The sequence below is a fragment of the Ahaetulla prasina genome, chromosome 6 (assembly GCF_028640845.1).
Source record: "Ahaetulla prasina isolate Xishuangbanna chromosome 6, ASM2864084v1, whole genome shotgun sequence".
NCBI lineage: Eukaryota > Metazoa > Chordata > Lepidosauria > Squamata > Colubridae > Ahaetulla > Ahaetulla prasina.
In genome coordinates, this window is record NC_080544.1 from 65,253,917 (window position 1) to 65,278,434 (window position 24,518).

Genomic DNA, 24,518 nt, shown 5'->3' on the forward strand with positions numbered 1-24,518 from the left:
CACTATAACCTTGCCATAGTGAGACTGACTCTAAACAGAGAAACCAGCCCAACATAGATTACTTTTTATTGCTAAAGATCCAAAGAGAATAAGAATTGATAATACTATATAATTATACATATTCAGAAACCTGGGGTTCTTTGTTATTCATGCTGGGTTTCTTTTCATAAGCTTTATTTTCTCCAAGTTCTTCCAGTGTGCTTGATGTATAACATTCATCCCCAACTTTAACAAATTTCTTAGCATTGCCTGGAAAAAGACATATTTGACATCTTTGGAATTGTGTCTTTCCTATGAGATAATTTAACCTTAGCTGCAACTGGAATATTAAACCAAATTAATCTTTTCAAACAACATATTGTGAAGTATAGTTATCTTTTCTGCATGTGCCCAGCAGTATAAAATAAGTTAGCTTTGATATAAATTTTACAACAAAGCAAGAAAGAAGTTTAACACAATATGGAGAATATCATTGTGCCATTGTTTAAGTGGTTCTAAAGTAGAATGAAGCACTTTGAAAGAGCTGAGTTCAATTCTTAACTGTTCAGTAGATTCCCACCTTTATACTTCAGATCCCCATATGCAAAAATGGAATCTACTTAAATACCATTTTAAAATGCTATTATAACAAATGATCAAGTTAACATTCCCTTGGAAATTCTTCATCTTGACATTGAAATTGTCTATTATTTCTGTTTGAAGACTTTTTTTTCTGTTAACATACTGTTCAAAAGAAACAATCAACAAAGCAAAAAGGGAACAAATAGACCAAAACACCTCCACACCAACAATCAATACCCAGAAGTGCATAGATTAACACCAAGATTAACATTGGACCAACAATTAAGAAATGACAATATCTCAGTCAAGAAACTGCCAAACAAATTAATACTAAACAGCCCAACCAAAGAACCTCCAAGACCACTCCCACCAACACCAACAGGGCAAACCACTAGAATATAAATTGAGAGCAAACCCCACTCCATACTAGCACTGATGATGTCACCTAGTTTAGGTAATAAAATGTCTGCAAGAAAACAACCAAGCTCAGGAAGAACCAATGACCTCTAATTTCAACATTGAAATATTCTCCTTATCAGTTTCTTCTATCAATCTTGTTTAATTCTTGGACACCTTCTGAAAAAGTTCCTTCAATTTTCTTGGCAAGATTTTTCAGAAGTGGTTTGCCATTGCCTCCTTCTGAGGGGAAAACCAAGGTCACCCATCTAGTTTTATGCCTAAAGTGGGACTAGAAATGCTCTCCCAGTTTCTAGCTTGATGCCCTAGCCATTACATTACAAGTTGGTTCCTTGAAGAGAATAGTTAGCAAGTAGAATGTTCTTTAAATTGGGTACGAGAATTGCGGAGAGATGGCTGCAGATAATATTGAACTAATGATCTGTTTTTTCTTATTTTAATCTTATAATTAATCAGTTTTCTTACATGCAAAGAGTAGACTTAAATGAAATAATCAAAAGGCAGCTAAGATCAACTGCTACAATAAGAAGTTGATTCAGCAAAAATTACCGAGTGGCCTTTCATGATATTTTTTTTTGACCAAATGTAATATATAGGCCCCCTGGCTAAACAAATAATTTGTATGCTGAACAATACCTTAAACATTCAGAATTCTAATGATTTGGGATCATATCTGAGTGAGCAGTACATCAAGGCATAGTATAATGTTTGATAGATTAGTCAAAGACTAGCAACCAAAGACTTCAAAATTAAATCTAAAACTTGTCCAAGTCATGTGATATTTCACTGACAAGACTCCAAACAAAGATGTCAAATTATTGTGAAATTCTCTGTTCCATTTTCAGATCTCAGGGAGACATTTCAAAATCTAATGAGATCTGATAATGAAACAAGATTGTTCATGGTTTTAAATTTTATTTTGATTGGTAGATCATTTCACAGAAGTAGCCGAACAGTTTGGATTAGCGTATTCAACAAGTATAGCAAAGTAATAAACTTACCACTTGGAAGAGGGTATTGTTGTACCTCAGCATTTTCTGATTTCTTCACAATTTTTGTTTTAGGAAGGGGCCCTGTTGATTTATAAGATGGTTTGCAATACTGAAAGCAGATACTGTCTTTTTTTGCAAAATGCACAATACAGGTAGTTCTAAATTTACAACTACAATTGAGCCCCAAATTTCTTTTGCTAAGGAAGGCAGTTGTTAAGTGAGTTTTGCTCCGTTTCACGACCTTTTTCTCAATAGTTGTTAAGTGAATCACTGCAGTTGTTAAGTGAACCATGCAGTCGTTAAGCAAATATGGCTTCCTCCATTGACTTTGCCGGTCGGAAGCCTGCTGGGAAAGTTACAAATGGTGATCACATGATCCTAGCACAGTGCAACTGTTATAAATACATGCTAGTTGCCAATTGCCTGAATTTTGATCAGATGACTGTGAGGATACTGCAACAATTTTAAGTGTGAAAAACAGTCTTAAGCCACTTTTTCCAGTGCCTTTGCAGATTTGGTCACTAAACAAATAGTTGTAAATTGAGGACTACCTGTAACAATTAATCTTATTATATGTTATTTATTAGCATAATAGTAAGAACTATACTTTTCTCAGAAGTTTGAGAGTCATTAGTAGAGAAAATAAACTGTAAAAAAATGTTTAACTCCAACTGCATGTCTTTAATTTTATAAAAAGAGAAAAATGCAGTATGACGTCATTACAATGAATTCCTCTTCTGAGATGCTTAGATTTTGGGGAAGGGAGGAGTTTCCTTTTTTCTTTAAACTCATTCTTTTCATATTTTAGTTAAACTGCAATATCCCACAAGATACAGTAAAAACACAATAAATAATTCTATACCAAAGTGCGGATCAATTTTCCCTGAAGGCTGAGTTAATTGCAAAGGGTCTTTTTCTTCTATCTTTCTCTTTCCTTGGGATTTGTGCTGAGTCACAGTCTTTGGACTAATGGCAACTTTTTTTGTTTTGCGATGCTTGCCGAAATCCATATCTGAAAACAAGGAGAAATACTGAGACTGACTGAGATTCTTGCCTACAATTGTGGAAATTTATCTCCAACCATATAGAAGGTAACTTCTTCCTTAGCAAAGACAGATACATGCCACAAGATAGATCTTTTAAATGTGCTACCATGACTCATTAATTCACATTTTCATCATTATATCAAGTGGCTGGCTTTAAATTAAACTTGAATTTTAGCTTGTACTACAATCACTTTTATGTGCTAGGCATGTCCCAAATACACTAATACTAAAATGAACCACATTCAGCCAATTAGATACAACTTGGATTACTCCCATAATTCCCAATTTCTATACTACCTCACAACTTCTCACTGTCTCCTAAAAATTCCATTTTAAGGCCATAATGACATCTTATACCTTTAGGAAAGCTGCTCCAAATGGACTGAAGCTTGGAATACCTCTCCAAGTTGTACTCTTTGAAAAGGACTCTCCAGAAATCTTCTATAGAAGATAAATCCTGATTTAGCAACCATGTCAACATGGTATAAAAAGCCCTGTGGCAACCTTCGGTTTCCTTCAGGTGGAGAGTATCCTTCAAGACAAAGAGAGGAGAAATGCAAAATCGACCTATTTCTCACATATATTTTATTCCTTCAAAATGCTTAACATGCAGTATATATTATTTGTTGTAGTCCATCTTCTTGAGTAGTAGCTAATTAGTGATGGTAATAGTCTCAACATTTGAATATTCTATTTTATAAACAAAGAGTGAGAAATAATTTTGATGCAATTTATCTAATTTGCACATCACAAATTAAGACACAAAATTAAATTTTGATTATTTCTGAATGTTGCAGTAAAATTTAAACCTGGCCTTAAAGTGTATATATTTTAGGATGACTTTAACTTTAATATGCAGTATACTAGATGTTTTATACATCTATGGTATTTAGATGTACAAAAAGCTCCCCAAAGTCGCTTCGAAACAAGATGAGCAGCAAATAAATTAAATTAATTAAAAAAAAGAGATTTAGTACGCAGAAAATTTCATGCAAAAGGAATGTATATTGGGGGGAAAAAATCAAACAATATAATGTAATAAATAGAACATAGTACAGTATTTATAAATTTAAGTAGTTATTTTCAATATAGCAAAGAAAGGATTAAAATGAAAATTTTTTTGGAAAAAAGCTAGAAACTGAGGAAAATTGAATGCGAGCTTTTTGGAATTATAAGTAGTCTTGAAAGTGCTTTAGAAATTGAAGCAAAACTGTAATGCTAAAAGAGTGGGAAAAAGTTACCAGTACCCACAGATTACTCTCTACCTAAACTAATGTCTTTAGACAGGCATTCCTTTTTAGTCATTTGCAGTTATTTCAAACTATATCCATAAACTTTGGCGTATAAATTGGGAGACAACACTTTCATTCACACTTTGATACTAAAAGTTAATACCTAGGATATACAGTTTCAGACTCTGTTGATTTTTCACCCTACCTGCCTAAATAAAAAATTATACAAAGTAGTCTGAAAAACCATCGCATTTCAATAATTTGCACAGAGTGAAAGAAAAAATGCAGTAATGAAACTTTAAACAAAGTTAAAAAGTGATAGATAGATCAGCAAAGGTGTAGCTGAACATGAGCTATATATAATACTGTATAAAATAAAACAGCAAATATGCAAATTATTGTAACACATTAAATGAATCGCTTAAAAGAAATGGATATATTCCAATATTATGTACTGAAGAGCTACATAGTACCCAGATTTTTTCCCCTCTCACCTTGAACATCTCTTCAGTGACAATTTCATGATCAGCAAGTCCATGAAGTAATGGGAAGACATCATCCACTGCCATTGAAATCTCTGTGCGATAAATCTTCAGTAATTTTCTCAAATCTCCTTCCCCTAATGCTCTATTGGAATTGAACATCCTGGAACAGAAACATATGTACAAAAGGAGTAAACTAATCTTCCAAGTTTATTTTTGGATCAACTTTGCAGGAATCAAACCTTATTAAAAATGCCTGGAGATAATTTAAACCCCAGTTTTGAGGTAAGATATTCTGAAGGATCATCATTATTTTATGAACCTTTCTGCCAGCCTCGCTGGCTTTGGAACATTAGACTTCCAAACATAGTTTGCAAAAAGACGATGCTTCTGCCTATAATTTGTCTTTTCCAATGACTCCTTGGTTGTTGTTTTTCATTTCTTTCAATATTTCTAAGTATTTAGCTTTGACAGCCAGCTGTCCTAATAATCAAGAGAGACCAAATTGTTGGTCTCACCTCCTAAACGGTAATCAGCACAATATCTGCTTTCTGTAGTTCTGTTTGCTCTTTATATTGCTCCATCTTGAAATAAGGATAGATGAGGAGGGAGGAGGTGGTATGTGGAACAAGAGCAACAAAATTTGATTGAAGATACAAACAGAAACTCAGTAATAACACTCTGATGAATCTGAGAAATAAAAGCTCTCTCCAGTAAAGCCTATTTAGACTGCTCTATTATTTGAAATATCATGTTTCTTTCACAGTGTTTCACTCCACCCTGTGCCATCTGCACACATTGTGTATTACCTTTCTTGACTGGAAAATGAGAAGGTTGTACTGTGGATGGGGAAGTGCACCCCACCCCACCTCTGGTCCCTTACAGTTCTGATAAGGCTCCATAACTTGCATGAGAGAGTTGCCAATTAATTTTTTTATGTTGCAAAGATATGACTATTAATCAGGAATATAATAATATTGAGCTCCTATATCCATGCTGTTTGAGAAGTTATTGTCATAATTTAATTAAAATACAAATATGGGAGGGCAGGTCAAGAGCAGTCAGAGCCTAGGGCAATCTTCTTTAGTCTGTGATTTCCATAAAGAATTGGAATTCTGGAGTTGTAGACCTCACACATTTGAAGGTACCAGAATTAGAAAGTCAGTTTAGGAAGAATATAATTAATTGGAAATTGGCCTAAGAATAGCATCAAGTGGTTTATATCCCGAATGAAGATGAACTTGTCAGTACCGGTATATAGATAGATGTTGGCAGATGATCAGCAATATTTGGAGATTTGAATATTTATTTATTTATTTATTTTTCATATTTATATACCGCCCTATCTCCCTAGGGACTCAGGGCGGTTCACAGGCAATTAAAATACATATAAATACAGACTAAAACAACGATTAAAAAACTTATTCTATAGCCAAATTATTAAAAACAGTATAAATAATAAAAACCCATTAAAACCAGTAAATTTAAAATCTAATCTTTTATCTTTACAGTTGCCAATTAAAAATTTGTGACTGAACATTATGGCTTTACAGAAAGCTAAGTCCCTGTCTCTTTGGCAGTTTTTCAGCACCAAATGATGTTTTATTTCAGCTGACTTGGAAAAAATGTTTTGCTCAGGGAAGAAAGGAAAAAGAGAAGCTAGACTTTTCAGTTCTTTTCTATACTGTTTTAAGTAATGTTGTTAAAGCAATTTTAATAATGTAATGTTAATGCTTTTTGTTATAGTAATAAATAATGTGGTTAACACTATTTGTTAATAATAAAATCCTAGGATGATCTGTGCATTAACTCATTTTTCAGAATTTCAGTGGACTTCCTAGAATTTTAGTGTTTTAGAAAACCTGATACTACTCTATTGTTTCAATCCATGAAAATCAGGTGACAGCTAAAAGCTGTGAGTAGCGTTCTTTTATATGGTAATTCTGTGAGAATTGGATCATAAACTGCATTTCATGCAAAATAAATATATCATTACTCCCAAATATGTAATTGGTTTCAAAGCACTTTAAATTATTCTTGACAAAATTTGTGGACTTTCCATGGTACTTAATCATTATATCTTCACTAAAATGAAGCTAGGAAAATTCCACAATAATGATCACCAAAGAAATAAAAGTATACAACTCAAATCATCTTGTGGATTGCTGATGTATTTTTTTAGATCCACAAATGTCCATTCTACTTTAGAAAAACTAACTTGCATCATTTTTAGAACTGTGCATACTTACATGAGTATGTTTATTATGGCATTGTACCTCACCCAAATTCATTAATGAAGTGGGAACTGCAAGAAACAGAAGTATGTGCTATATTAGAATTTCAAGTGAAATTAAAAATTCAGCTGAAATTGGCATTGGGAAAGACTTACCTGAAAGCATTGAGGGCTGTTGCTAGTTAAGCATTGAATTCATTCATGATGCTTATCTGTATTGCTCATTTGATTCATGCAATTCCATTCACTATGTATAAACCATGATTGACTTGATGCTACACAGGAGCAGGGACCAATATTTCTTACACGTATTGAATTACAATTCCCATAATCTTGATAGCAAATTACTGGCTTTATTATGCTATATACAAAAATGGGAGAACTGTTATAAAAATACTGTTAAAACAATCAAGTGTCTGCTTAAAGACAAGGCAATTTTGCCTTGAGACATATAAGGAAAGGTGACAAATGAGGGCCTGGAATCCTCCTGGGTGGACAAAATCAAACCCCACCCTTCATTTTTGCATAAAAAAGTGCTCCTAACAAAATTGCTCTGTGAGCGAAATGGTCAGTTTCTAAATTTGATAAGTAAATCTAAATAAATAAAATTTAACAAGTTCCAAAAAAGTTTCAGCATTTAATCCATTTTATTCCTACAGTTCAGAACAAGCTAATAAACAAATGTATTTTTCATCAAAATAAAGCTTTGCCATTATTTCTAGGAACTGTGTTAGCAAAGAACTAGAAAAATAAAGTCAAAATACTGTCATCCATCATTTCCAAATAAAGTGTAAAGATCGCACTATAATTAACAATGGTATATTGAGTTGTATACAATATGAATGGGGTTTTATGTAAGCCCAAAATTTTATTCTCCTTATGCAGCACTGTGTATCTGGTAACCCTTTTTTGGTGATCACCAGGTTCCATTATTTTGTTACTTTTTAATAAAGCTAAATAAGTAAACTGATTTATTACAAATATAGTACCAGCGTTAAGCTTATTTTCAAAACTGCCACATTAAATGGGACTACAACCCAATGCTATGAAGTATGCATGTGTACCCTCAAAAAACTAAAGGCAAACTAACATAGCAAAAGACATCTTAAGAGCTATAGGAAATGGTAGTGATGATGGGAAGTAAATCTCATATATATTTTGTAAAAGTACTTTTAGCATCTCAGAATTGCAAATATGGTCCAAGCAAGTTAGCATTAGTGCTCTATTGAATAATGTGAATGTGCATATTTAGAAAAATATGGACAGGTACAAGCATACTTTGGACAGAGTTCCTGTTCCCAAAAGCTGGACGTATTTTGTGTCAGCTGCAAATTTTGACTATATGTTGGAATGATTCAGCTGCTAATCAATGATGTGAACTTGGTATCAAAGATTATTCATATTTGCAATCCCAATCGATTAGCAAATTCTGACTGGAAATTTGAATGGAATTTTAACTTGATATGACCACTTGTGATATATTAGAAACTGCCGTGTGAAGAAAGATTCTGTTCATTCAGGCCAAGCATCAAACTTGATTCTATTTCCATATAATGATAAAGAAGTAGGATTAAGAGGCAGGCCTTCTAAGTAGTTATGGTTAGGGTCCCCTCATGGGTAGGACTGGTTCCACCCAAACACTATTTCAATGACCTTTAGACATCAATTATTATTATTATGCAGTGCAACAGTAGATTACAGAGACTGTTGTATCATAAGCATTTATTCTCTTCTTCCAGGATACATGATGAATGTTTTCTATAATATCAGACCTAAAACAGGAAAGAGCAGCAGTCAGAAATGTTTATTCAGACAATCAGTATTAGAAACAGAATTGCAAGTTAGAAATCAAAACAATAAAAGGAAAAACTGCAAAGAGTTGAGAAAGAATAAAATTGTGTTCAATCTCCAGTTTCAACTTCAAAAAATTGACAAATGGAACAGATGCATCTTCCAATTAAAGTTAAATCAGGGAGATGCTGATCCATTTAATATTCATAAAGGCCACACAGCTTTAATATATTGATGAAAAGCATAGCAGACAATCAGAATGATGCTTTTAAGCAATTTTATTCTTGGCCAGAAAAAAACCTCAGTTTATGAAACTCAGTTTATAAAACAATTAAAACTGTTAATTGAGAGCCTTCTTACATTTCAGTGAAAACTGTCTTAGTCATGCAATTGATTATTCTGTAGCTGATCACGGTACTGCTCAAGTAAGCTTAATACAGACAATGTTAACATACTTGATCATCTTCCTTTGGCTGTAAAAGGTAGGTATAAAGGAATTAACCTAGGAGGCATACATTTCCCATTCTCAAGATTTCATTCTCAGAGTTTCCATTATTCTAAAATGTTTATACTACATCCTATATAAAACATATCAAGTGGTTTAGTTTGTATATTCCTTAATCTTCAGGACTTTCAAAGAAAAAATAAGGCCCATGACTCATTTCCCCCATTTACTGTACTAAACTTCTCAACTAGGTCTAATTTTCTGTTTTCTTCTTCATAACACCAGAATCAGAGATTATCAGGTGAAGGTGAATGGCGGGAAATTCAAGAAGCTATTCCATATTATACACCACTTAATTTAATCATATAAATTCATTTTTATAAAACAAGTCACTTTTTAGATGATTTTAAAGGAGGATTCAAAACATTTTTGGAAGTATCAGAATATGAATAATTAGATGTTATATGGCTCTAAATACCAGAATTTAAAGCTTCATTCCCGAGGACTACGGGTATATAGTTTTCTAGGCAGAAGATTTGCCATTGCAATTTTCCAGGATATGTTTATGCCTCTGAATTCCAGGATCTAAAGAACAATTGTAATAGGAGTTATTATCAACATACAGCACTTTATTTGGAGGCTTCCCAGAGGCACACAGTTAACCAATATGCGTAAATCCAACACTGCTTTTCTTATTTTTTTGTTGCTAGTTTAGCATTCAAATTGATATTTTCCTTACAAAACAATTACATAATTAAAATCAGTTTGGACTCGTTTAGTCATATATTCATTTGTACTGTGTGTATTGTTTATTTTAGTAGTCATGTTGTTATAGGGAAATACATGGAAAATATAATGCTAAAAATACAGAAAAAAGCTTTTAGATGTGAAATGAAACAAAAATATGTAATAGCAATAGCAATAAGACATGTATCCCTCCATGGTGCTAGAACAGAACTCTCTGAGCAGTTTACAAATATCAGCATATTGCCCCCAACATTCTGGGTCCTCATTTTACCGACCTTGGAAGGATGGAAGGCTGAGTCAACCTTGAGCTGGTCAGGTTTGAACTCCTGGCTGATGACAGTGTTAGCCTGCAATACTGCATTCTAATCACTGTGCCACCACAGCTCTTGTAATATATCTACCTAATTTATGCAGAATTATTCTTAAAACATTACTGAATTCATTTGCTACCTATCTCGTCATGGGACTACTCTAGAATTATAAGGTAAAGATTTGAAACTATTTTCAGGTTTAAATCTTTAAAGAATCAACTTACAAAGTCAGTTGGTATGACTAAGTAGCTAATGTTGCAAACATCAGTTTACACATTCAAAATTATCAGTCTGAGACTTTTTTCTTTAACCTTTAGGCAAGTTCACCTTATGGTATCATATTGTATTTTACACATCTTCCCCTTACTTTTAACTACAGATTTTTTTTTACATAATTACCACCGATAATTGCCAAGAATTCAGAAAAATGATAGCTGTCACCAGCACACTGGTATCTAAAGCCATTGTTTAAAATTCTTGTTTTTTTCCAATAAACTATCAAATTATCTACAAGAACTGGTTTGCCAAAGTGTAGGGTTTCTTAGCAACTATTTATCTACTAGGTCAAATAAGCAATCCATTACTTTTTGTGCAAATACCTAAAACCATTTGAATCTCAGTGGATCAACTGCAAGTTATATATACTACATCTCTTAGGGCCAGACCGCTTTTTGTTTTCTTTTTTCCCTAGAAAATAACAGCACTTTCTGAATCACTGGGACCAATTATTATTTTTCCTTAAGGGACAGAGTTTTAGTTGTCATGGTTTGAGTTTGCAGTTTATTGTGATCCTGAATATTCCAATGTTATACAAGACTAGGAATTCTGTTCCTTTCAGTAGCCATGTATAGCTTCTTAGGTTAATAAATTGGATATGGTCTTCCAATCTCCAGAGATGCAGAGCTGGAATAAAACACATTATTTAATTAATTTACTCTTCTTTTTTTTTCTTTCTCAGATCTTCATATTATGTTTTTAGTAAAAGGTTTTTAGTATGCCTGGTCTGATTCAAATGCTGTACATAACGGATAAAGCATTATCTTCCTAAGCAGTTTGTTGAAATACATACATTATTCTCATGGAATGTAACCTGTTCATGTCTACTTTATTTTTTTAAGCTTATAAGCACTGGAACTTGAGATTTCTTTTGCAAATGTTATAGTTTTTTCATAACTAATATTTTCTCTTTGTGAATATATTGCTATAAAACTAAATGACTATCATCTTAACCTTTTCCATGGACTATTTTTACCAATCCTTTTGGTGCTGCTGTTGCACAATAAGGGAGCCCAACATAATTATCTACACCAACTTGCAAATAATCTGGGTACCATAAAATCTAAGTTAATTCCTCCAGAGAGGTCAGATACCAAACTAGCAGTTCTTGTATTTGTCAAAAGTCTCATAGAATCCTGGTCTGACTTTTCTGATATTCATACGTAGATGCTGATTTTCAGAAGGAACTGATTCATTGTAAGTTGTTGAAGTTGCTGTCCCAGTTACCCAACAAGACGACAGACGTTTTCTTTTTGCTTTATCTGAAAAGCCTCCAATTCCCTTGTTGTATTCAAGACAGGAGTCATCTTTATTCTTATTAACATCTTCAACTGGCTGTTCATCCCTGTTTGAAGTCATTTCTTTCCGCTTATGAGCTTCTTTCTCTTCCTCTGCAATTTTCCTAAAATGCTCTAATGACTCAACCTTTCTCCGTCTTTCTATTGTTTCCATTTGTTTTTTGTCCACAAAGTCCTCAAAGTACATTTTTCTCTCATTCCTCTGATCTTCAAGGAATTTCCATTCAGTATCTGTCATCTTAACACCACTGCACTGCTCCAATTTCTCTCGTGTAACAGTGTCTGTACAAAATATATCAAAAAGCTGTTCTGAACTCCTATTGAAGTCATCTGCTTTCTGAATAAACAGTTCATTTTTTCTTCGCTTTCTGGATTGGTATAATTTTGAGAATTCTTCATATACTTTCAGAATATGCTTCTTTATGCTCTGTGTTGCTATGGTATATAGATTGCAAAACAACCAGTGTTCCTGCAAAAGTTCAGCAAGTAATTGGGCAGCATCTTCTTTGGATCGTTGTGCTTGTCCAGCCCTTTTTGGATGCAACAAATACAACATGTTTTGAATGACATCCTTCTTTGTAGGCAGAATTCCTTGTGCAAATTCAGATGATTCTACATAATCAACAGTTCCCAGGGTCTTTTTTGCTTTTATTTTATCCAAAGCTGCCATAATTCCTGTTTAAAGTCACTCTATATCAAAAGCTGAAAAAGAAGGGAGACGTTAGCTGAAATAACACCAACAATGAAAATGAGAATTTGAATTAAAAAATGCTATACAAGTAGTTCTTGCTTAACTATCATGATATGGATCGGCAACTCCGCCACTAAGCAAAGCAGTCATCGTGGGAAATCACAAACTATGCTTTCCAGCTGGAAGAGACAATACAGTTTCACACCTTTAGCTTTCATTTGCCTTACCACTCCCCCACCCTTTGGAATGCTCAAGTGTCCACCTACTGTCAAAAGCAATGCAATTATACTGGCAGCCTAAGACTGAGAGTTGCAGGCAAACTACACAGCTTATAGTACTCTTGAAATCTCTTCCTCTTCCAATCTCTCCACTCTGCAAAGGGAGGGGAGGGAGAGAGAAAAAAAGGCTCTCTTTTACTTGACCCTTTCCTTCTGCCAGCATGATTACATTGCTTTTGATGTGTAAATGAGTAAGTAGCTTACTGTTTCATTAAACTGAATAAAACATTAGTATATTATTTTATTTACTGAAATAATTCTATTTTCAATTACCTCTACTGACAGAGATAACTAATTTTTCCCCAAACAATACAGATTTATAAAACAATGTTTATGGAACAAAGTAATTTATTTGATTAAATTTATATACTGCCCATGTCACTATTACACCACCACTCAGGGATATAACCTAAACGAAAAATAAAAGCAACAAAGTCATGTCATTGCCATCTCTTGATTAAATTGCATTATGTTTTACAGGATCTGTCTTTTAAAATTAATCTGAAGCTACAGTTGGACCAAAATGACTATTTGTCCACAGATGAGAGATGCTTTTCATACATAATATTGGAATCCACTGACCAACAGGCAAATTCAAAATGAATTAAAGCCCAACTTCAGCTTAGCATCCAATAAGATCTGGGAGACTAGGCATGCACCTGTCACGTAAGCAGTGTCATTTGGCACGGTCTAGGAAGCATGTCTTTTCTGCTTTCATGCCTGAGATTTAGATACCATGTAGTCTTGTCCCTGGCCTTGTTCTTTAAAGGCTCTTAAGACTTCTTTTTTCCCACAGGAACTGGCCAGAAGGTTTTATTACCATCTTGATTATTTTTAAATTATTTTTGATTTAATGAAGTTTTCTCTGTATGTTATTATATTGTAAAATTTTGCAGTTGTTTACTATGCCCTAATTCACATGACAACTGGATGCCTATATAAATTAAAATAATTCAGGATCATCTTTTAATAGCTTCTATCTATTCAGGACAAAGACCTCTATTTGGATTGCTGAAGGTTCCTTCTTCTCTAGGGAAAAATAAGGACATCTTATTTCTCAATGGAATGGAAACCCCATGTGGAATGCCATCCCACCAAAAATCTAAATGGTTCCATTATTCTTACCCTTTAGAAATTCCTTAAAAGTTGACCTATTCAGAAAAAAGTTTAAATTTCCAGTACATATACCTATTATATTTCTGGTTATAATTTATGAAAATTAATAGTTTTGCCATTATTTCTCAATTAATCCGCTTTTCTGTTATACCACACAAGTCTTTTAGAGTTTGGCAATATATGTATTAAATGAATAAATGTATATTTTCCACTGGTGGAAATTGCAATATTCCCAAGTAAGAATCCTCTCCAAGGAATTTTTTGGAGCCATTTGCAGCTGAACATAACAAGTTATTAATCACAACTACATTAAACCTGCTCTATACTACCAACTTTTAACTATTTATGCTCTTCATTATACACAATGGAAATTCTCTGCATCTTTTCAAAAGCTGTAGTCTATGAAAAAATCAACTTAGCTGCAAAGTTTATTTAAACTAAACTTGAATTTCCAGAACCGTATACATTCTTAAATATTAATCCTGCACACTTTAATTACTCTTAAACATATGTGCAAAGAAATGCTGCCCCAAACAGAATGCACTGTTTTTAGATATGAAGAAAAAGTATGGAAACACAGGGGAGAGTAATCGGCACTCCCATGTAGAGTGCTATTTTATCCAATAATGCAAGAAGCCTTCAAAATACAAACTTTACATTGTAGAGCTAGTTTATAGTTCTATAATTTCCAGCATCTTGCAATTTAAAAAAAAAAATTGCACGTCTGCACGCAGATGGCCAAAGAAAACATAAGACAAGAAGGGTGCAAAGAACTCTTAATGGATGAATAGGATAATATGTATTAGTATTTGGGTGCCACAAAACTGTTAGTGTCTTCGCTGCAACACATAAATAATAACAATTATTCATTCAAATTGTATACCGCCCGATTCTGTTCTCTAACCTAGCAGCTTTCCAAAACAGGGTAGACGAACCCCACCAGCCACCTCAATCTATTCTGCTGTCAGCAAACTCCAGAATACCTATAGGCTCTTTATTTGCTCGCTGGGGTGTGAGTGACTGAGCGCTGTCCTTCCAAACAGAGAATGAGAAGCGTCTCTCCATTTGGCAGATCCCTGTCGCTACTTCACTTCATTTGGCTTTTCCCAAACGAGGATGCTACGTAGAAAAAGCAAAGGGCCACCGGACCCATAAGGAAAGGGGGTGGAGCGGCCTCGTCTAGTCTCTGCCCACTTGCGTATAGCAGGCCATCTGAAGCCCAGGCCCTTTCTTCCCCCCGTAGGCCAGCAACAGCGGAACCCAGTCCGGTGAACTCCAATTCCGCCTTTCCCCTCATCCCTCCCCTCCTGTTTCAGATTATCAGAACGGGAGGAAAAAAAACAACAACGGTAAGGCGTCACTTACAGGCCCACGCGCCGTGCACCATCCTTTTAGTAAAACCCCGCGAGACCTCGAGGCAGTAAAAAGGGAAAAGCGAACCCACCTCCGCCATCTTGAAGAAGGGCATATTTACGGCTTGCTATCGGGGGCATTCCTTCCATCTCTATGGTCCACACAGGCTTTTAACGAGCGGCTGATGAAAACAGCATTAACCTACCAGGAATCGTCAGCTATAGCTTGCGTTTCGTTTTTGACTAGTCAGCGGAGACGAAACGTGGGTAAGGGCCCACCAAGTTTTGGAAAACTGACAGGCCCACTTTTTTTCCTAGCGGGAAAAAGAACCGACTGAATAACAGCACAGCACAGAAAAAAAAAATCACCACCATCTAGTAAGGGGCGTCAATAAACGACATCACGGTTTAAAAAAGAAGGGGGTTCGCGTCGGGGGGGGGGAGAGTAGATCATTTAAAACTGGATGGCACCATCCTCATCGACGAAAGAACTGCTCGACTCACAAAACAGGGAGGCTCTTAGCCAATCGGCTTTCGGTGGGGAGAAACTCGATTGGTCCTCCAAAGGGAACCTATTTAAATTGCCGTTAATCGAAAATTATATTCGAATATTGGCCAATCAGCTCTTCTTTGGGGGCACCGTCACCTTGCCAACGAGGGCGGGACTAGAGTAAGAGCCTGCCGTTCTTCCTACTATATGTCAGTGCTTAGACTAGACTCTAGACTAGAGCTTCTCTTGCTGCGTGTCGGGTTATTTTTTCAATGGCTGCAATCGCAGCCAATCCCTAATGGCTGAATAGGAGGGGCGCGGACTCGTTTGCGTTGAGAATATTTCCGCCTAAAACTCCCGCCAAAACTTACAGTAATACATTACACTCCTTCCCTCCCAGAAGGCACTTTGCCAATATTTGCATATTACTTCTCTCGTAGTCCTGCAGGTACGTGGGCGTCTCCTGACTCTCCCGGACCTGCGCAGTTCACTTTCTGGAGTTGAGTCGAGCTTGCGGAGGGACTTTTCGTTCCTCTGAGCTCCTCCTCCCGGCCATCCGGCCCTGGATTGTCGCCGGCTCGGACCTGCTGTCCTCTAGAGGGACCTGAGGGTGTCGCTGGACCTCGCCTGACTCAGATAAGTCTCTGTTTGGTTCTATGCTTTCTGTTTGTTCTCGGCTCCAGTCAGCTGTGGGGTTAATTAAATCATAGTCAGGGCTGGTCTCGCCTAATTCTGCCTTATCGCTCAATCTGTTTCTTAATTGATCTATGTGGCGCCTCAAACTCTGCCATCGTCTATTTCCACTAGATAAGATTTGGGGCCCGTTTGTCTATGACTATCCCCTCTTCCAGTTTGGGCCGTCGCTGTAATTATGTGCCCACACTGAGTCTCCTATGTTTAATTCCCGGAGTCTATCTGGTTTTGTTTTGAACCCGTCCTGCACGTAGTTCGGTGTAGCCGGTCTAGCGGGCACCTTAGCTTCCGCCCATTAATAGCTCGGCTGGGCTGCGGCCGGTGGCCACACAGGGGTCCTGTGTTGGGCCGGTTAGGAATCGTCGATTTGTGCCTGCCAGTCTCCGGGGCTGCCGTGATAGCGCTTCTTTCGCACTCGAACAAAGCGTTCAGCAAGGCCGTTCGGCGCGGGGTGGAGCGGCGCTGAGAGGCATGTCGGATGCCCTCTTCAGCCAGGTACCCTTCAAATAATGCTGCGGTGAACTGTGGGCGTTATCGGACACGAGGGTGTCCGGTAGCCCGTGCGTGGCGAATAGGTGTTTTAGTGCTGAAATGACGGCTCCAGCGGTTGTGGATTTCATTAGGATGATCTCCAGCCATTTGGAGAATGCATCCACCACAATTAGAAATGTTTGGCCGTGGAAGGGCGGCAAAATCAATGTGAATGCGGGACCAAGGGCCTTGGGGTTTCTCCCACTCCAACACTGGGGCCGTGGGTGGTAGTGGTCTGGATTCCTGACATACCTGGCATCGGCCAACCCTGTCACTGATTTCCCTGTCCATTAGGGGCCACCAGACATAGCTCCTGGCTAGCCCTTCATCCTTACAATTCCTGGGTGACCCTCATGCAGTAGTTCAGGACTTTTTCCTCAGCTTCTCTGGAACTACCACCCTATCCCCCAGAGCAGGCACCCCTTGCACAGACAATTCCCTCTTTTCTTTACAAATTCTCTAAAGCAGTGCCCATGGCCATCCCTGAACCCAACCGATTACAGTTCTTAAGACAACGTCCGGTAGGAGGCCGAGCCACTTCCTGCGATGTGACTGGCCCAGAGTCCCAAGAGTCAATTAGTAGAGCAGGGGTGCCGGAGTAGGGTCCTCGATTTCCCGGCAATGGGCATCTGCTCAATGCGTCCGCATGCCCCAGCTCTTTTCCAGGTCGATGCTGCAGTTTGTAAGAGTAGGCGGCCAGAAAAATAGTCCATCTGGTCAGCCGGGGTGATAGTGCCACTGGCGTTGGGCGGTCGCCAGCCAGTAATCCCAATAGCGGTCTGTGGTCAGTGATAATTTCAAAGTCTCTCCCAAAAACGTATTCATGAAATTTTTTCACCCCTGACACTATTGCGAGAGCCTCCCTATCTAGCTGGCTGTAATTCCTCTCAGCCGGGGACATCGTTCGTGAATAGAACGCTATAGGGGCTTCAGTGCCGTTTGGGAGTCTGTGGCTAAGTACAGCTCCTACTCCATAGGGGGACGCATCACAAACCAATACTAACGGCAGTCTGTTGTTGTATTGTATTAACAGGCTATCGCTTGATAGCAAACTTTTTACTGCCTCAAATGCCCTATTCTCTGACTTCCCCCACGACCAAGCAGTGTTTTTTCCAAGCAATTTATGCAGCGGTTCAGCAACGGTTGCCTTGTCTTTTAAAAACACGGCGTAAAAGTTTACCAGACCCAGGAAAGCCTGGAGTTCTGTCTTGTTTTTGGGTGCTGGGGCTCTCTTTATCGCCTTGACTTTGCTCTCAGTGGGGTGAATCCCTTTTTTGTCTATTCTATAGCCCAAAAATTCAACAGATTCGACCCCTATCTGACACTTGCTTGCTTTGACTTTTAATCCTGCCGACCTAAAATGGCCAAAACTTTCCTTAACCGCTTCCCAGTTCTCTTAAATCTTCCCTGATACCAACACATCATCGAAATAGGGTACGACTCGGTAACCCTTGTAGGAGCCGCTCCATCAAATTTTGGAATAGCCCGGGCCACACTCACCCGAACTGTAACGGGTGCACTTAAAGGCACCCAGTGCGTTACAATGGTCTGGGCTTCAGCTGTGCTAGCAACTACGGGTAGCTGTTGGTAAGCTTGTGCCAAGTCAAATTTGGCGAAAACTTGTCCGTGCCCTAGTGAGTGCAATAAGTGTTGCACTACTGGAACTGGGTAGGCGCTCTTTTGCAATGCTTTGTTCAAGGTAGCCTTGTAATCGGCACAAATTCTTATGGACCCGTCTGGTTTTATAGGGTGACGATTGGCGTCTCCCATTTGGCATGGTCAACTGGCACTAGTATCCCTGGCTGACTAATTTATCTAACTCTTTGTCGATTTTAGGTTTGAGTGCAAAGGAACCCTCCTTGCCTTTAACCTAATGGGAGCTATTTGGGGTCTAAACTGAAGGATATAGGGGTCCCTTGTACTTGCCTAAACGGTCCTCGAATCGTCTGCGAATTCCTCCATTAGGGCGTTTGCAGGTTGCATCCGCTCCGGTGGACGCCAGTCACCCCATTCCCAACGCCTGAACCAGTCTAGCCCCAGCAAACTTGGCAAGGTTCCCTCGACTAACGTGATGGGCAGGGTCTTTTCGTATGTTCCGTACTTGACCTCGACGGTCGTTGTCCCTCGAACAGGGATGCGGTTGCCCTGGTAATCCTGCACCCGGAGCCGTTGTTTCTGTAGCTTGCGCTTTGCGATGTGCGGCAAGGCTTTCACAAAAGTGTCCCAGGACATGATTGTGATGGCGGATCCTGTGTCTACTTCCAGCCGGCACGGTACGCCTTCAATTGTTGGGTTAGTGAAGATCTTTTCTTCGATGCGGGTAGCTGCGTGGTCTATGGTAACAGTCATTCGGTTTGACTTCGCGCTCTTTCTTTCCTGGCCAATCGCGGGTCGCCTTGCTGATCTCGCGCTCTGATTGGCTGGTTTGAAATTTCGGGAATGTGGGGTTTGCATCTCTGACTCAGAGCCGCTCTGATTGGCGATTTGAATTTTCGGTGGGAAGGTTGGGGTGCTCGGCAGACTTGAGCCAGGTGCCCTTCCTTTCACACCGCCGCAAATGGCGCCCTGAACTTACATCTTTGGCGCTGATGTCGCCCGCAACTTCCGCATTCCTCCGGGTCTTCCTTGTCGATTTTCGGTGTAGTGGACTTCTTCCTCCTCTTCGCTGGTTGACTCACGATAGGTTTCTTCGTGGTGGACTGTGCTCGGCTTTGCGCCCGCCATCGGCGTGAGTCGCTTTGTAAGGTGTCTGCTGCATGGTTGGACATCTCATGGGCTCTGGCTTCGTCCAGGCGTTTGCCAATGTCAGGTTGCTCTTGGCTGTAACCGTCTCCTCAACGGATGTCTCTGACCCCCGTATAAGTTGTTCCAGCAGCTCTTCGTCCAGATCGCGGTACTCGCAATGCTTGGAGGCTTGTCTCAGGGCTGCCATGTAGTCGCTGATAGACTCGCCTTCTTGTTGCCTCGCTCCCCAAACTCGTACCGTCGAACGTATTTGGACGGGGCTGGTGCGTAGTGATTCTTCAGGAGGGTCTGAAGGGTCTGCCACGATACGGAGTGTAGCGGTGTTGGCTCCGCTAGAGCTTCTGCGACGGCGATGACTGCGGACCCACAGTGGCTTATGAAGTAAGCCCGTTTGCGGTTGTCGGAGACTCCCTGTAACTCGTTTGCCTCCAGGAAACTTTCGAAACGGGTCATATATATTCCCCATGTTTCCTGGGCAGGGTCAAACGGAGTGGGTGGCGTGTAGCCGGTCATCGCTGCATTCGCTATCACCTTGCTGGGTTTGATTCTCGTAGTGAGTTCAGCTCTGTTCTGGTGCTCTGCCTCAAGATCCCACCTTCGTCGCCAATGTTAGGTTTGGGTATTGACGAGGCAGGAGACCAGGTTAGTGACAACAGCTCTTTAATATAGTGTGACCCAGCAAAACTCTGGAGAAAAACCTCTCCTTATATACACTTCAGCCTGAGGCTGCAACCAATCAGGAACGAGATATTTCCCGCCTAAAACTCCCGCCAAAACTTACAGTAATACATTACAGCTTGCGTTTCGTTTTTGACTAGTCAGCGGAGACGAAACGTGGGTAAGGGCCCACCAAGTTTTGGAAAACTGACAGGCCCACTTTTTTTCCTAGCGGGAAAAAGAACCGACTGAATAACAGCACAGCACAGAAAAAAAAAATCACCACCATCTAGTAAGGGGCGTCAATAAACGACATCACGGTTTAAAAAAGAAGGGGGTTCGCGTCGGGGGAGAGTAGATCATTTAAAACTGGATGGCACCATCCTCATCGACGAAAGAACTGCTCGACTCACAAAACAGGGAGGCTCTTAGCCAATCGGCTTTCGGTGGGGAGAAACTCGATTGGTCCTCCAAAGGGAACCTATTTAAATTGCCGTTAATCGAAAATTATATTCGAATATTGGCCAATCAGCTCTTCTTTGGGGGCACCGTCACCTTGCCAACGAGGGCGGGACTAGAGTAAGAGCCTGCCGTTCTTCCTACTATATGTCAGTGCTTAGACTAGACTCTAGACTAGAGCTTCTCTTGCTGCGTGTCGGGTTATTTTTTCAATGGCTGCAATCGCAGCCAATCCCTAATGGCTGAATAGGAGGGGCGCGGACTCGTTTGCGTTGAGAATATTTCCCTCAGTAACCAATGGCGACGCCGTGAAGTTTGTGTAACAATTGTGTCGCCTAGTTGAAGTCGACATTTAACCCTGGTGAGAAGGTCGCTTGGTTGTGTGATTGATAGCTTCTCCGTTTTTCTCTCCAGGATATTGTAAGCAGAGATGTGCTATGGTTTTTTTCCCTGGAGGAAAAGTCTGCTTATCTTTTGATTGATACTGTGCCATCGTTTTTGTTTGGTGAAAATTTTTCTTTATTATCAGATTAACTAAAAATTTAAAAGCTATCCTTGGCACAGATTTGTTTAACTTAATAAGATTGATATTTATATTAATAATAGTTGATGTTAAATGTAGTGTTGTTAAATAATGCACTCAAGGAATCCGAAAGTATGAGCCTCCTCTCCCAGAGGAGTTTGGCAGTTTAAAAACAGAAGGAAGATGAAGATAAAGAAAGAAAACATTAAATTATTTTAATTCAGGATGCTAAAACTGAATTATAACAGAACACTGGAACTGCAGTGTTGTGTCAAATATTTGTTGTTGTTAGTTGCGAAGTCATGTCCGACCCATCGCGACCCCATGGACAACATTCCTCCAGGCCTTCCTGTCCTCTACCATCCTCTGGAGTCCATTTAAACTCATGCCTACTGCTTCAGTGACTCCATCGAGCCACCTCGTTCTCTGTTGTCCCTTTCTTCTTTGCCCTCAATCTTTCCCAGCATTAGGCTCTTCTCCAGTGAGTCCTTCTTTCTCATTAGGTGGCCGAAGTATTTCAATTTCATCTTCAGGATCTGACCTTCTAAAGAGCAGTCAGGGTTGATCTCCTCTAGAACTGACTTGTTTGTTCACCTCGCAGTCCAAGGGACTCGCAGGAGTCTTCTCCAGCACCAGAGTTCAAAGGCCTCAATTCTTTGGCGCTCAGCCTTTCTTATGGTCCAACCTTCACAGCCATACATTGCAACTGGGAAAATCATAGCTTTGACTATACGCACTTTTGTTGGCAGGATGATGTCTCTGCTTTTTAGTACGCTGTCTAGATTTGCCATAGCTTTCCTCCCCAGGAGCAAGCGTCTTTTAATTTCTTGGCTGCAGTCCCCATCTGCGGTGATCTTGGAGCCCAGGAAAATAAAATCTGTCACTACCTCCATTTCTTCACCATCTATCTGCCAGGAATTGAAAGGGATGGATGCCATGATTTTAGTTTTCTTAATGTTGAGTTTCAAGCCAACTTTTGCACTCTCTTCCTTCACCCGCATCAAGAGACTCTTTAGTTCCTCTTCGCTTTCTGCCATTAGAGTGGTATCATCTGCATATCTGAGGTTGTTGATATTTCTTCCGGCAATCTTAATTCCAATTTTTGATTCATCTAGCCCTGCCTTTCTCATGATGTGTTCTGCATATAAGTTAAATAAGCAGGGTGATAGTATACAGCCTTGCTGGACTCCTTTCCCAATTTTGAACCAATCAGTGGTTCCGTTCCAGTTCTCACTGTGGCTTCTTGACCCGCATACAGGTTTCTCAAGAGACAAATAAGATGGTCTGGTACTCCCATTTCTTTAAGAACTTGCCACAATTTGTTGTGATCCACACAATCAAAGGCTTTAGCATAGTCAATGAAGCAGAAGTAGATGTTTTTCTGGAACTCCCTAGCTTTCTCCATGATCCAGCGTATGTTGGCAATTTGATCTCTAGTTCCTCTGCCTCTACGAAATCCTGCCTGTACTTCTGGTAGTTCTCGATCCACATATTGCTGGAGCCTAGCTTGTAGGATTTTAAGCATAACCTTACTAGCATGTGAAATGAGTGCAATGGTGCGATAGTTTGAACATTCTTTGGCATTGCCTTTCTTTGGAATTGGAATGTAAACTGACCTTTTCCAATCCTGTGGCCATTGTTGAGTTTTCCAAATTTGCTGGCAAATTGGGTGTAGCACTTTTACTGCGTCGTCTTTTAAGATTTTGAATAGCTCAGCTGGAATACTGTCTCCTCCACTAGCTTTGTTGTTGCTCAGATTTCCTAAGGCCCATTTGACTTCACATTCTAGGATGTCTGGCTCAAGGTTAGTGACCACCCTATCGTGGTTATCAGGGATGTTAAGCTCATTCTTGTATAGTTCTTCTGTGTAATTTTTGCCACCTCTTCTTAATCTCTTCTGCCTCTGTTAGGTCCCTGCCATTTTGGTCCTTTATCATGCCCATCTTTATCATCCCATGCCCATATCTCCAATTTTCTTGAATAGATCTCTGGTCCTCTCTATTCTATTGTTTTCTTCTATTTCTTTGCACTGTTCATTTAAGAATGCATTCTTATCTCTTCTAGCTATTCTCTGGAATTCTCTTTCTCCCTTGCTTTTCGCTTCCCTTCTTTCCTCAGCTATTTGCAGAGCTTCCTCAGACAGCCATTTTGCTTTCTTGCATTTCTTTTTCTTTGGAATGGTTTTAGTTCCTACCTCTTGTACAATGTTGCGAACCTCCGTCCATAGTTCTTCAGGCACTCTGTCTATCAGATCTAATTCTTTAAATCTATTTGTCACCTCTACTGTATATTCATCAGGGATATGATTTAGTTCATACCTGAGTGCCTGGTGCTTTTCCCCACTTTCTTTAGTTTAAGCCTAAATTTTGCAAGAAGAAGCTCATGATCTGAGCCACAGTCAGCTCCTGGTCTTGTTTTTACTGACTATATAGAGCTTCTCCATTTTTGGCTGCGGAGCACATAGTCAATCTGATTTTTGTGTTGACCATCTGGTGATGTCCATGTGTAGAGTCGTCTCTTAGGTTGTTGGAAAAGAGTGTTTGCTCTGACCATCGTGTTGTCTTGACAGAATTCTATCAGCCTGTTCCCTGCTTGTTTTATTTTGTACTCCAAGGCCATACTTGCCTGTTATTCCGGTTATCTTTTGGCTTCCTACTTTAGCATTCCAATCTCCCATGATGATAAGGACATCATTTTTTGGTGTTAATTCTATCAGGGGCTGTAGGGCTTCATAGAACTGGTCAATTTCATCTTCTTCAGCACCAGTGGTTGGGGCATAGACTTGAACTACTGTGATATTGAATGGTTTGCCTTGGATTCGGACTGAGATCATTCTGTCATTTTGGGGATTGTATCCCAGTATTGCTTTTCCTACTTTTTTATTGATTATGAAAGCCACTCCATTTCTTCTGAGGGATTCTTGCCCACAGTAGTATACCTGATAGTCATCTGAATTAAATTCACCCATTCCTGTCCACTTTAGTTTGCTGATTCCTAAGATGTCGATGTTCAGTCTTGTCATGTCTTGTTTGACCACATCCAGCTTGCCTTGATTCATGGATCTTACATTCCAGGTTCCTATGGAGAAAAAATCTTTACAGCATCGGACTTTCCTTTCACCACCAGATACATCCACAGCTGAGCGTCCTTTC

General features: G+C 39.1%; 3 protein-coding genes across 20 annotated transcripts in view; 1 reads left to right on the plus strand and 2 right to left on the minus strand.

Annotated features, from left to right (window-relative positions):
• Positions 1-9,790, minus strand: part of AIRE (autoimmune regulator) — a 41,620-nt gene extending 31,830 nt beyond the window's left edge. For 2 of the 3 annotated variants that reach the window (XR_009155832.1, XM_058189250.1), the window contains exons 1-7: positions 9,678-9,790; positions 6,980-8,735; positions 4,743-4,893; positions 3,374-3,548; positions 2,833-2,982; positions 1,980-2,051; positions 131-249 (exon numbers count right to left, since the gene is read on the minus strand). Coding sequence is in view for 1 of the 3 variants with exons in the window: in XM_058189250.1 (XP_058045233.1) it covers positions 131-249; positions 1,980-2,051; positions 2,833-2,982; positions 3,374-3,548; positions 4,743-4,893; positions 6,980-6,981 (669 nt within the window). In the remaining 2 variants the exon portion in view is untranslated. The remainder of the gene's footprint in view (positions 1-130; positions 250-1,979; positions 2,052-2,832; positions 2,983-3,373; positions 3,549-4,742; positions 4,894-6,979; positions 8,736-9,677) is intronic. The other variant, XR_009155831.1, reaches the window with a different exon arrangement.
• On the minus strand, positions 8,757-15,688 carry LOC131201403 (uncharacterized). 5 transcript variants are annotated; one of them, XM_058189266.1, is made up of 3 exons: positions 14,900-15,031; positions 12,627-12,701; positions 8,757-12,533 (listed from the first exon to the last, which is right to left on the minus strand). In XM_058189266.1, exon 3 carries the CDS (start codon positions 12,499-12,501, stop codon positions 11,632-11,634), a length of 870 nt encoding a protein of 289 aa, XP_058045249.1. In that variant the 5' UTR covers positions 12,502-12,533; positions 12,627-12,701; positions 14,900-15,031; the 3' UTR covers positions 8,757-11,631. The 5 variants fall into 5 exon arrangements, with proteins under 5 accessions (XP_058045249.1, XP_058045248.1, XP_058045245.1 ...); XM_058189265.1 differs by lacking the exons at positions 12,627-12,701; positions 14,900-15,031 and adding an exon at positions 15,475-15,688; XM_058189262.1 differs by lacking the exons at positions 12,627-12,701; positions 14,900-15,031 and adding an exon at positions 15,361-15,688.
• Positions 15,147-24,518, plus strand: part of SCLY (selenocysteine lyase) — a 29,240-nt gene continuing 19,868 nt past the window's right edge. For 6 of the 12 annotated variants that reach the window (XR_009155833.1, XR_009155834.1, XR_009155835.1 and 3 more), the window contains exon 1: positions 21,012-21,204. The gene's annotated coding sequence lies outside the window, so the exon portion shown is untranslated. Of the gene's footprint in view, positions 15,266-15,402; positions 15,536-20,389; positions 20,677-21,011; positions 21,264-24,518 lie in introns of those variants that run through there. The other 6 variants (XM_058189252.1, XM_058189257.1, XM_058189254.1 and 3 more) reach the window with 5 other exon arrangements.